This window comes from Acanthochromis polyacanthus, chromosome 16 (genome assembly GCF_021347895.1).
Source record: "Acanthochromis polyacanthus isolate Apoly-LR-REF ecotype Palm Island chromosome 16, KAUST_Apoly_ChrSc, whole genome shotgun sequence".
Taxonomy (NCBI): Eukaryota; Metazoa; Chordata; class Actinopteri; family Pomacentridae; genus Acanthochromis; species Acanthochromis polyacanthus.
The window spans coordinates 7,879,750-7,892,868 of NC_067128.1; the positions used below are offsets into that span (position 1 = coordinate 7,879,750).

At 40.6% G+C, this 13,119-nt stretch overlaps 1 protein-coding gene across 2 annotated transcripts in view; it reads left to right on the forward strand.

The window, feature by feature from the left end:
- Nucleotides 1–13,119, forward strand: part of LOC127530294 (fibronectin type III domain-containing protein 1-like) — an 18,642-nt gene continuing 5,523 nt past the window's right edge. For both annotated transcript variants that reach the window (XM_051936668.1, XM_051936669.1), the window contains exons 1-4: nucleotides 1–446; nucleotides 6,595–6,789; nucleotides 8,171–8,239; nucleotides 12,759–13,004. In XM_051936668.1, the coding sequence (XP_051792628.1) occupies nucleotides 374–446; nucleotides 6,595–6,789; nucleotides 8,171–8,239; nucleotides 12,759–13,004 (583 nt within the window). In that variant the 5' untranslated portion in view covers nucleotides 1–373. The remainder of the gene's footprint in view (nucleotides 447–6,594; nucleotides 6,790–8,170; nucleotides 8,240–12,758; nucleotides 13,005–13,119) is intronic.

The window sequence follows — 13,119 nt, forward strand, 5'->3', positions numbered from 1 at the left end:
TGCAGAACCCTGCGCCACTTTGGAAGAGCTCACAACACAGGAGACTTTTTTATGTCATTTTATCCCTGAACAAATCAAAAATATGAATTCATAAACCTTCCTATATGCAGACAGCACTCTGCTCCACAGCTTAAATTCAAATTTTCAGCCCGCTTTTAAACAGTTTTTAAACTTGAAAGGCAACTTGCATTCAATTCTTTCAAACTGTAATCCACTGGATGTAAGAATATGATTGTTGTGAGTTAGTTCTTGCAGCTGTACAGAAGTTCCCGGTGAGGAGCAGCATCGGCTGAGGGGAGGGAAGGCTGCTGTGTCCCAGCCCTCTGCATCCAGCTGCTGCGTCGCTCCGCAGCACTAGTGCGCCACTTTCACCATGGCTTTAGCCGCAAGCAGGACGCTCTTGGCGCTATTCGTTACGTTTTGCGCACCGGGATGCGGATGGACAGGTAAAAGTTGACTTACTTTCTCCTAAGCAGGTGCACTAATGTACTAACCAAGTTTGATCCCATGCATTTCCTGTGATTACTGAGGCACTGATACTTTCTACTCATCTTGTGTGTGGAGCTTGTTTGTCAAAGTTTGTGCGGTTTTAGCGTCTGTATTGCTGCAGTTAATGATGCATCTAAAAGAAACAAGTGATACTGCAAATCTGAGTTGTGTTATTTGTTAAAGAAGGAACTGCTTTGGGCATTTGCACATGTGCACATCCATGTCTGCCACACTTAAAAATGTCCTTATTTGCACTGATTAAGTGCTCATCAGAATATCCCATCTAGTGTGTGCAGGTAGTTTGCAGAAGTTATACAGTGATCTACATTTAGACTGTGAGAGGAAAATATGATGCAGGACTGAGTAAATCCTAACTGTGAAACACTGTTTAGAAGATGATGACAAATTTCAGACTACATGATGAAATATTGTGGAAAAAAGAGACATGTTCTGAGTGGTTTCGTGCTAAATTGGTGCCCAATCTGCCCTAATGTGGTGATAAATGAGCTGCCTCTAAGTTTTCTGCCTGTCACTTTTCGTTTTCACTCAGCTGATTTACTGCATCCTTTGAAATGTCACATCATCCATCAGCTGCAGTCAGGGAAGGGTGGGATATGCCTGACAGCAAAGTGGAGCCAAAAAGGCAAGAATATGAACAGTTTTGTTGGTGATGCAAAGGCAGACAGGACTTCACCAGAAATGTATTCCATGTCAGTACAGCGATTTATCAAATGTGTGGCACTTTTTTTTTTGACAAGCGCAGAGGCTGCAAAACCACAGCAGCACACATGTTTTTGAAGTTTCTTAAGTGCCATTTGTAAAATCAATTTTCAGGCAGAAAGTCGCAACATCTTCCAGACAGTAAAAATATCCAAAATATCAAAAGTGCCATAAAGTCGGAAGAGGTTTGGAGGGGAGGAAGCACAACTTTTTTTTGGCTTGCTTTAGATGCTACAAACAGATTTTCCTTTTTCTCTCTTGTTCACTTCTTCAGTCCACTTGCCATGCCAGTTGATCTGTATGTTTCTATATGCCTCGGCTGTAAGCACTTAAAGCATGAGGTCATTGCTTTTGCTGAATACAGGCAGCTACTATTTGTTGTGGTCACTTTCTTTTCCATCGTTTTCGTGCTTTTTTTTTTTTCCTGCAACACTCCGCTCCACATTCATCCACTTCCATACATTCACACCTGGGAGCTACTTAGCAGAACCACAGTTCACTGCTGTGGGCCACTGAGCAGCACGCCGGAGCAGTTAAACGCCTTCCTCTCTGGTATTTTGACAGTAGTTGTTGAGGGAGAAGAGCGTGTTACTCATTAACTTTCTCCACTCACATGTCATCAGCTTGTCACCCCCCCCAAAAAATCTGTGGATCAAACTGGACTCATGGGATATTCTGGACAAATTGAGAGAATAGAAACATAGCGTATTTGGATAATAAAGAATGTCAGCTTCTTCCACACAGTCTATCATTTCCTGGAAAGTGTGTGGAAAGTGGGACAGAGAGTGAAGGAGGGAAAAAAGAGGGAATCGTGTCTTTGCAGGCCAGTGGAATTTAATTTCTCTGCTCCACTTATAATGTTGGGATTCTGCAGATTTCAGCAAAAGTTTCGAGAGTCAAGAATGTCGTAAATTCTTTTTTTTCCCCACTGGGGAAACAGAGTGTCAGGGGTAATATTTTCCACAATATTGGATATATTTAATCATCTGACAGGATTTGATCCTGCACAACCTGACTGCTTGTCAAACCTGCCAGCAGTGGCATGTCTGGTGTCATGATGTCATCTCTGGGCATCATTCCAGTTATTTAAACAAATCCCACCTGGGCGATGAACGCACCTGTCACAGCATAGTGAATGTCAGCAGGAAGAGGTGTCAGTCTTCATCAGGGAGTGAATATTACAGTCGTTGGGGAGAAACTTTCGGTGAAGGAAAGCTGAGTTGTGGCCACCAACGCTGAAATACAAAATATGTTTTTACACCATAATTGCGCTGGCCAGCTTCTGTTTGTGGATGTCACAAGTCATAAAAGTCTCATATGTATGTATGTAACCCTCCCAAGCTAAACAGTTACTCACTCCAGGTTGTTGCTTGAAATAAAATGTGTTCTCAATCACAATTCGATGTGAAATAAGGCTCAGTGCCCAATAATAAACTGACAGCATCGAGGCTGACGGGCCGGTGATTGATGTGTTTTTGTGATTAACTGCAGTCTGAAGGCAATGACCATCTTTAGCCGTGATCTAAGTAAGCTGGCTTTCATGCACAGCCGATTACTGCAGAGAATTTATTGAATGTCAGAGGTGAGCGTCGTTTAAACTGACAGAGGTGCTACAAGGAATTCTGTACCCTCAGGCAAGATTTGACGTGAACCTTAGATGAATCTATGTGTGCACAGAAAGCGAAAAATCGTAGTAAAACACTGAAGCTACATTTACTTTCTTAAGATTTAAATGCAACAAAGACCCAAAATCTGATCTTTTAAAGTAATGGCATGAGTTTTTGGGAAGAAAATTGCAGTGAACTAAATGAGACATTGTTAGTAATAGAGCTAGCTCTGTCCACAGATAAGGAAATCTAATGACCAGCTTCTCTGAATTCCATTAACACTAAAAAAGCTGGTTATAACTATCTTAATTAAAACACTGAAGTCTCTGAATTAAAACATTTACTTAGATACTTATAAAACACGTTTCCAGTTTTGATGCTAAGCTCAGTTGAACCATCTCCTGGCTGCAGTTTGATATTTATTGGACCCACATTCCAACATTCCCCTCCGGATTTAAGATATTTATGTTTCTACCTCCAACACAATGAGTGACAGTGAAAATTTACAGTCATTGAATTTGCACCATTTGAGAATCAGTGTTCTGTTCATTCTGGATTAAACACAGAATGCAATGCCATCAGAAAATCATTTTTCATATAAACTGCTGACAGCATGCTCCGTCAATTATCCACAACTGGAGCATTTCTAAATGTAAATCGTCCGTTTATTAAATTTAATTTTAGTGCCATTCAAAACTTCCGAGGCAGAAATTTCAAAACCTGAGCAAAAATAACCAAAATTTCTGCCTGATTCAGTGTTGGTGAGTTTTTTTTTCTCATTCAAAGCTCAATCTGACCAATCCTCACTGAGGTTCAGATTTGTTTGCTTTCATGTTTTAGTTTTAACTATATTTTGTACAATAAGAGGATCATATACCAACATCAAGTGGAGAAATTCTAAACAGAGACCTTTAAACTTGCGCTGCAATGATGGAAAAAAAACGTGGAAGGCTCCACTTTGCTTGGATGTGGCTCCTCAGTCACTTGAGCAAAGACATTTCAGTGCATTCCTCTTGTTGCCATGGCACTAAGTTATTTTATCTAAACACCTGCAGCTATTTGTGAGTTTGATCGTCTCTCTTAAAAAAAATCAAAGCGTGGCCCGTCTGTCTCTGTAACGAGCGTCTTGTCATCACTCCACACACATTCACTGCTTATCTTGATTACTGATGGGAGTTTGAGCGAAAAGACAGTTCTTAAAGGTTAATGGCAAACTCATTAGGGGTGAATGAGGGGTCAGTGTCTGTGTGATTTTGTGGTGAGGTGAAAAGGTGCTCATGTAAAAGTGGAGTGCATTGCAGGTGCATGAGCACAAGTATTTTCTCAAACAGTTTTACAATAGCCCTTTGACCTCAGGGCTTACCTGCATATGCTTCTTCTCCCAAACGACACATGCAAATACACATGTATGTCTGCCAATCTGACTGTGAGTCTTTGAATGTGCATGTGTGCTGCACATCCTGCATCCATCTAAGACACTCTCTCAATTTCTTTTATACGCACAAGAACATTTTATCAACTACGACAAAAAAGAAGCAGTGACATAATGACCCTGAGGCGGTGCCCTCATTCCTCTCATACTTAATATTTTCCACTATCTAACTCAATCATACTCTATCTGTCTGTCTTTCCATTTCACATTCACAAACACAGCATTGAAAATGTAATATTATTGCTTCGGTCTCCCGTAGCAACGCCCCGAAACCAAGCCTCCCTTTCTAAGATTATGTTGTTACAACCACTCAGTTGCTTAACTGCTTCCCAAACTGTTTATTCTTGGATGGAAATCATGCATCTGCTGTGCTTGAAGGAGTCTTGATTTAATCAAAAATATCTGGTTTGCCCTTGAATCATAACTTTCCAAAGGGGCCAAATCACAGAGTGATGTCTGGACAGAGGAGCAGATCCCTTCCTACGTAATACATGGCCTCATTGGAAACAGGGTGCAAGTGATTGAAGTGTGTCCAGACTTGTGTCAGTGGAGAGCGCCACAGGCAGCTGATAAAACTAACTCCACCGTACGCCTGCATTAATGAGGAAATAATGAGGAGACTATGTTTTCTTTTTTAACTAGGAAAACACTCTCGCACTCCTTTATGTACTCACGCACCGCTGGAATGGTGATATCTGCAGTCAGCTGAAACAATGATGAGACAATCTTTCAGCACGTACTAAAACTCCACATTAAGCGGAGACAACTTTGAGGGCCTCTGAGAAGTTGTGACCATCTGTAAAGTAGCGCTCAGGAGACCTTAGTGGCAATTATCTCTAAATGCGAAAAGTAAAAGTGCAGATCCAACTGGGAGCACACCTGCAAACAGAAAGAAGAAGTGATTTTGGTGACGATGTTAAAACCAAAAGTGCTGCCGTAAACCTTTGGGGGGCAACAGAAAGTCAGGAGGAGCAGCTGCTGACAGTACTGACAATTATACAGCAATAAATGACCAGCATGCTAATAAACCTCGCCCTAGTTTTGTTGAATCTGCTATGGTTTCGTATTCACAAGGGTTTAAATGACCGTCACTAGACTCTGCAGTTCCCCCTCAGCACTTTGCAGTGTTCTGACATCTGTTTCGGTTCACTCTCACTGCTCTCGTCATTGCAGTTTCCAGCAGCAGCAGCAGCAGCAACATCAGGCAGCTGATTTCACTCTAAAAACCCAATGTACTCCACCTGCCCCGAATCAAATGGCAGACTGATAGAGTTAGCTTTGAGCTGGTGACACATCGTGGAACATTCATAGCTAAAATGTCCATAAGAGCTTGATGGAAACCAGACCAGATGTAGATTACTGAACATACATTTATTAGTGGAAAGAAAAATATTATTTAAACTCTGAAGTATGTGTTGGATGTGTTAATTAGAAACTGTTAACACACTGCCAAATCAACTTTGGAAGATGATATTGTGTGAGTGCCGCGCTGCCCCATAGTGGTCAAAAACACCAACTTCTGCATGTTCAAGAGGAATTATTTGAATTCTTACACGCATTTAGCATAAAAATACCCCCAGAAGAGGAATTTGTTTGCATTCTGAATAACTGTTCAAGATCACGTGTGGCCAAAACTGTCATGTCTTGTAGAATAACTGATGTCACAACTGAGTAGTCTGCATGTATTATTTTTACCCTTTTGTGCATATATGTGACCTAACAGCCCCCTACTGATTAACTGTATAAAGAACAAGCATTCTGGATGTTTCGCTCTACTTTTTCTCTGCATCATCCCTCTAATGAGTCTCTATTTGTTGACTCAGCTGAGTTTTCAGTATCAATGTGAGCGGTCAGGCATGAGAGTCAGTCAGTTAAGTCAGTATAAAAATCCAGTGGTTGTTTACCGTTTCCCATGTCTTCAGTCTTCTGTTGGGTCTTTTAGCAGCTTTTTCCTTCACACAAGTTAATTCAGTTTTATATTGGATTCATTTGCAACCAAAAACTGAGAAGTGGTTACTGAATGTAGGCAGTAGGGAGAATAAAGATTTCTCATTAATGTGAGTCTTTAACATCCAACGCAATCGTCATGTATTTATTTAATCACCAGATTAGTTTGTATTTCTCATGGCCTCCTACATAAGTTTATGCTTCATTAGAGTTCCTTTATATGCCAAGTATAATAAATTGCCCTGGTAGCACTGAAGTAGAGAAGCAGGAAAAACTCACACCTACACACTGCTTCAATATGTAGGTCTTCACATTTAGCATAACAGACAACGCTAAATTAGTATTGTTTAAACAAACTTCATACAACCCAAGTTTGCCCTGACATCATTTCTTTTGCAGCAGAGAAACCCCTACGGCCCCAAAATGGGAAGCAAACATCTGTGGACAGGAGCCTGAGGGAGAGCTGGGAGCCTTCCATCCATCTGGACGGGAGACCTGTGGACCGCTTCATCATCAGCTCCAGCAAACCCCCGAGGTCAAACCGCTTCAGCAAAGGGAGCAAGGACAGCCGCTCTCCTCTGCTGGAGGATGTAGGTAAGACAGAAGCTAAGAAGTTCAAATGAAGCAGGGTGAGAATGGAAGATGTTAAGATCAGGTGATTGTGAGTCACTGACCAAGTTCTACCAGCAAACGAAAGTGGAGCTAATGGGACTGTGAGTGCTAGTAGCAATGCTAGACAAAAAAGCCATTCAGAGGAAAATAAATGGACAAAGTGCAAGAAAAGAAGGTTTGGCTTAAACTTTGGACTGAGCTTTCAAATCTCAGGGTTCTGCACTTTCTCAAGGCAAGTGCCAAGAATAAGGAGGGGATGAGCAAAGATGTTTACGAAGTAGAGACACAGGGAGGTGAGATATAGGAACGCACATGTGTGGATGTGTAATTGATTTTTGTCAGTAGATTAGTTCATAATTGGATGTGCTGTCATCAGAGTTTGCCAGAACGAAAGAAAAAGCGAGGACTAGCTGTGGTGGAGTGAGTGCCCAGCAGTCGTCATCCCATTTCAACAGACAGTGGTTATTTTAGGCTTGAGAGAAGGACATTATTTTTAGGTCTTAACAGCTTCTCTGGTCATTTCTAATTCTGCCTTGTAAAACATTAGACAGGTCCTTACGTTTCTATACACATACAGTTTGCAGTGTTGACACAGTCTAGCCTGCTTTTGTCATTACTCCATTTTCCTCTGTCCTTGGCACCTTAGAGTCATACTTCATCAGCGACTCAAAGTCTGCAGCCAACCCTTTTTCAAGCCCAGCCCTGCTCCTATAACCCAATCCTCTGTGTTGTGGTCACTAGTTGTGTGTGTGCACGCAACGTATATGTGTCTGGTAGTGGTTGCGGTTGAAGATAGGGTGGTGCCAAGTGATGAAGTCATGCATTGTCTTATATTGTGTATCTGTGTGTGTAAAAAAAAAAAGCATCTACAGATGGGTGCGTGTTTGTGTGCGCTGCCCAGTTGTGGCGGCCCTTGTGGTCTTTCCAGCTCCGGTGCAGTTTGCCATAAATCTCTGGCAGCTGAGTGGAGTTTCAGTGCTGCCTTTCCAGAAATTCTTCGCAGATCGTGTGTTGTTCCCTCAGCAGCATGAGAGCTGCTTCAGTCGTGATAAATAACACATACTGTTTGCCTCCACGTCAATATGTGTCTGGCCAGTCTCTATTCAAGCAAAGAAGATGAACAGTTGACCTATTACAAGCAAGAAGGAGGAAGATGGAGAGGAAATGAAAACAAGAGGTTAAAAATCCCACTTTGGTAAGTGGGAGGAGGCAAAGGAAAACCATGTAAAAGCCAAGAACTCAACAAAAAAAGAGAAATGCGCTTGTAAATCAGAAATATGTGAGCTTTAAATGTATAAAATTCACTGCTAACTTAGTTGTCAATAGCAACGTCATTTATCCAGATCTCCTGTGTCTTTTTTAGACCCTGAATGGGTTAACCTGGATGGCTTTGCTGTGTTGAGCGGTGCACCTGTCAGCAACTCATCAGCAGGTAAACCTGATCTCAAGGCCTCATTACCGACTTCACATGGGAGTGATGCATCTCAGTTAGCAGCCATATATGTAAAATAATGTGGTCATACCCTTCAAAAGCAATTTTCAGAAATTTTCTGCTGACAGCGTGAATGTAAAACCCCAAAATCTAATGTGATGATGATTTACAGTGTTATGTCTCAGGGCAACGGTCTCCTTTTCCTTCATTCCCTCACTCGTTCTGTTCCTAAGGGATCGGTAGGGAAAAACTCTCACTGGTTTCTGACTCATAGATTCCCATTTAATTATGTATTATTCATAAGAAAGATCCAAATTTAACATCTATTTTGGAATGTGTTGCCTGTAACGGTATACGCCACGTAAATTCAAATATTTGTCTGTCAGTAATTTCAATAGACTGTAAAATGAAGGGATATTAGGAGCAGACAGATGGACTGCCTGAAACCTGATTACCAAATTATCCATACAGTGAAGTTCATTGAAGTTCTCTCTATGATTGCAAGGTCAATTATTTAGCTAATTGATCAAGTGATTGAAAATAACCTGTCGAAACCTTTGGCAATCATAACACTCGCAGTTTCTCAAAAGAGCAGAATTTTTAGGTTTTGTATCATTGTTAATTTAATAGCGTTGGATTTGTGGGGTTTTCATTATTTGGGGATATTTACCAACTAAATGAGCAATTGCATTAAAGGATTAGACTACATTTTTTTTTATTTTTGTGCAGTCATGGTACATTTCAACATATGTCCTGTAAACATTCACTAGTCTATCTTAGGGCTACAGTAAGACAAATACAGATGTTTGCTTTTCCTGAGAACAGTTCAGTCTCTGCAAACCACTATACTTGGCCTGTCTTTGCACGATGGCAAGAATCATGGAGAAATCCCATTTATATTCCCCACTGAAAGGATCAGGACCAGCAACTGAACCCAGGACCTTCTTGCAGTGCAAACCACTGAACCGCCATGTAGCTCTGGAGTTTCATTTTTATTTGTTTGAGGCAGAGCTGCTCTGGAGACACAGCTAATCATGTTTGTTGAGTTACACTTTGGCAAATGGAGCCAAACAATCACTGGAGTTCTGGCAAAGTAATGCTAGACTAAACCCAGTGAAAATGAGAGCAAAAGAAGCAAATCCTAGGGTTAGCTCACTTGCTATCAACTAAAACAATGTTAGCCAGATAAAGTAATGTATTTAGAAGCTAACATTCACCAGCCTGCCCCAATGGATGACAGCAACAAAAACATTTACTTGGAGTCATTTCTTGGTCGTTACATTTGTCTCATAACATTGCCTTGCCAATGGAAATTGATTAAGCACATTTCATTTATCCCTCAGCTACCGAAGAAAGCTAAAGCTAAAACTAGTACCCTTCCTGCCAACTGACGAATGCCAACTTACATTAGCATCCTAATAGCTTATTAGTTAACATTTCAAGTTGTTCTTTCTCACTTAGCTATGAAAAGCTAGCTGATAACCTGGTATCATAATGACCTTTAAGAACAAAATATTGGCGCGTTTGTATTTTAATACTGGAGTTGTTTTTTTTTTTTTTTGTCATTTGTCAGTTAGGCAAATGTTACCCCTTGTTTCCCAAAAGGTTCTGCTACTGAGATATGTATAAACAAACAATACACAGCAAAATAGAACAATTTGAACAATTTGTCAAGTCTACAGTAGCAGCTGTTATCAGCGAGCGCAATTAATACCATCTGAATGTCCAGCGTAACTTAAAAGACCTAAGTAAATTAATTAGTATTAGCTGTAATTGCTGATGGCCTGGTAAGTCAATGAAGACAGGAATAAAGACATTAGTTAAACTTGAAGCATTTTTACCATTTTGATTTTAGAGATTAACCTAAACAATACCATGGCACAGTTTGAATAGTTTTGATACTCAATTACCTGTAAAATATTAGCAGCTGTGAGGTAGCGGCACTAAAGCCTTAAAATAGCCTTTTCTTGTAAGAAAAAGTTCCTCCATCTCTGACATATCTTAAGACGTACATGCTATCAGTGGGTTTGATAATGGTCTTAATTTATAGTATTTTACTTTATCTTAGAAGTTGATATCAGAAGTTGCTATTCTGTTTTGTCTTGTTTTAGTATTTAATCTTTTTTAATTTCACAAATCAAATTGATTTTCTGTTTTTATTCTGTCTGGCATTTGTATTACTACTACTGTAACTTTTTGTTGCTGCCTGACTATCGTGTACAGCACTTTGGTCAACACAGGTTGTTTCAAACATACTCTAGAAACACACTTGATTTGGTTTGATAAATTTACACACAAGGCACACTTGCTGCAAACTGTCAAATCCTATGGGATGTGAGCCTTAATTATTTCGCAATTTGCCCAATTAACATTTAAATTATTTGATTTATTGCACACAGTAGCTAGGACTTGATAGCCTGGTAATGAATAAAGACAAATCCACTGGCATTAGCGCTGCTGCATGTTTGGAGGTGTTTCTTTGCCATTTGGTTTTGTCAGTTCACTAACTTGCCAGTGGAAGCTAAACTGATTAGCTCTGCTTGGAGGAAAAATCTGCCACTGAGACTTTTGTTTGTATAAATTAAACTGCGGGTAAAGTGAGCAATGTACTCCACCATGAAACCCAAATTTAATATTAATGTGACCGACTTAATGCCTGCAAAGTTTAGACTTGTTTAAGAGTTGGGGAAATTTCAAAGATGGTGGTTAAAAGCCTTGACTTCTTCAGCTACTGTAAGTTTTTGAAGAGTGTTAAACACACAGCAGTGACAGTTTTTAGCCTCTCAGACTCAGCACACTGAGGTGGGTCCCTCTGCTATAGCAGTGGTATGTCTGTATGTCTGCCTCATAGCACCTCGGACCACTGAGCTTCCAGGAAAAGACGGGATCTGGCAGTGGGAGAACTGTGGAATCAATGGTTTAGTGGTCCGTGGCATTGTGACCTGGGCCAAACTATGCACTGTGACAGTTTTCCAGAAAGAGAAAGACAGGAAGAAGAAAAGAAAAGGGAAAAGTTGACTGATTAAAACCAAATGGTGCTCTTGCTGTCTGTAGTGGTACAAGAGGCTGTTAAATAAGTATGGATGAGGGTCAGGGATGAGACTGGATTGGCAAAGAGTTGCAGGGTCAAAAAATACAAAAGATATTACTAAGACAGTCTTTAGTGATGTTCTTTGAAAAGTTTTTTTTATGTTATTAGTGCCTTTAGAGATATTGACATGAAGTCGTGGATACTGTGGTTAGGAAAGCTGCAGTTTTAGCCAGTAGGCCACTCAACAGGAAATTTAATAAAATAAATAAGAATAGTATTGTACATAATATTGTTTCCGTGCTTTGAGAGGTGATAACTGCATGTTTTACATTTCAAAAATTTAACTTTCATGCCATGTTAACATCGATAGAAATCAGCAACAGTCTAGAGGAAAGGACGAACACGTTAAGCTAAAACATTCTAATCTGCTTTGTCAGTAAATATGTGACTTCAACCGCAGGCACGAAATGTGATACGGCAAATTTCAATTTCACTTGCGTACTTCCATTACTGGAAATATGTGAGAACAGGAAAAGCTGAGAAACAAGATTAGGAGACAGGGATTCAGAAAGGGAGTTGGTGCAATACCAAATAAACAGTACTCTGTAGACACAAATGTAAGAATTTCATTCAGCTGTGTTGGCAGGACAGACGGAAGGTAGAGACCTAAAGACGTAAATAAAGTTATTCAAGTAGAATTGAGACAAAATTGTGTATCCATGTTCTTCATTGTGTCCTCTCTCTGTATCATTAGTACTTAAACTTTTATTTTTGTTTTATTAAGATAAAACTAAACAAGACAATGACCTCTTATTGACAACCATTTTCAGCTGGTACATCATCCCGAAACCTAGGGTCACAGTACTGTCTCAACCCTATAACCCCTTTCATCGTTGCATCAGCTGACTTCTCAGTGCTCACCCAGCTGTGCATTCAGCTGTCCTGATGGGAAACAGGACAGATCCTTTTCATCTGACAGTGATTATGAGAAATGAATAACGGAGGGAAAGAGGGAGGAGCGGAAAGAAAGAAGACAAAAGAGTGGGAGGGACGGAGGATTTTTTGTTGTTGTTGTTGTTATATTGGCAATGGTATCGCTCAGTACTGCAGCCAGATGAGGGGGATTGTCTGGATGTCTGAAACAGTGTCTGAGACTTTGTCCAAAATGGAGTGACTGCTTGCATTGGATTAAAGCAGGAAGCAGAACAGCAGACGTTTGGAGCAGACAATAGAGGACATGGTGTAATTCCACAGCATTTCCTTTCTGTGATAAATGACCTTGTTTACAATCACTGCTGGATAAGCTTGACATATAATTATGTGTTCATCAATGAGCGGATGTGTTTTGGGGGGAACACTTATGTTTAATCATTTTGTATTGAGAGTTTCAGTGAGAACATAAAAGGAACCCCAGCACAGACTATGAATGAACTATGGGGTCATAAAGGTGCACTCTGACTTTTACCCTTCATTTTCATCCACCAACAGGTCCAGTCAGGTCTTCAAAACCTGCAGCCAGAAACCATTCCACTGTACAGCGGGCAACCAGGGTGGACAGAACGGCTCACCCATCGGGCATCTCAACTACCAGGTCACACAGCAGGGCACCTCAGTCCTCATCAGGGCCCAGGCAGCCAGAAAGAGCTTTGACAGGAACCCCTCTGCTGGAAAGGAGACGGCAACACTACACCAAGCCTCAGTCGGACCAGAGAAAACGGCACACGCAAAAACTAAGTAAGAGAACCTACATCTCATACTCCTCATTACAGGATTAAATAGACAAAGCCTTAGTTTTTAGTAAAATATACGTGTAAATGTGTAAAATCCATCAGAAGCACCTCTAGAGTAG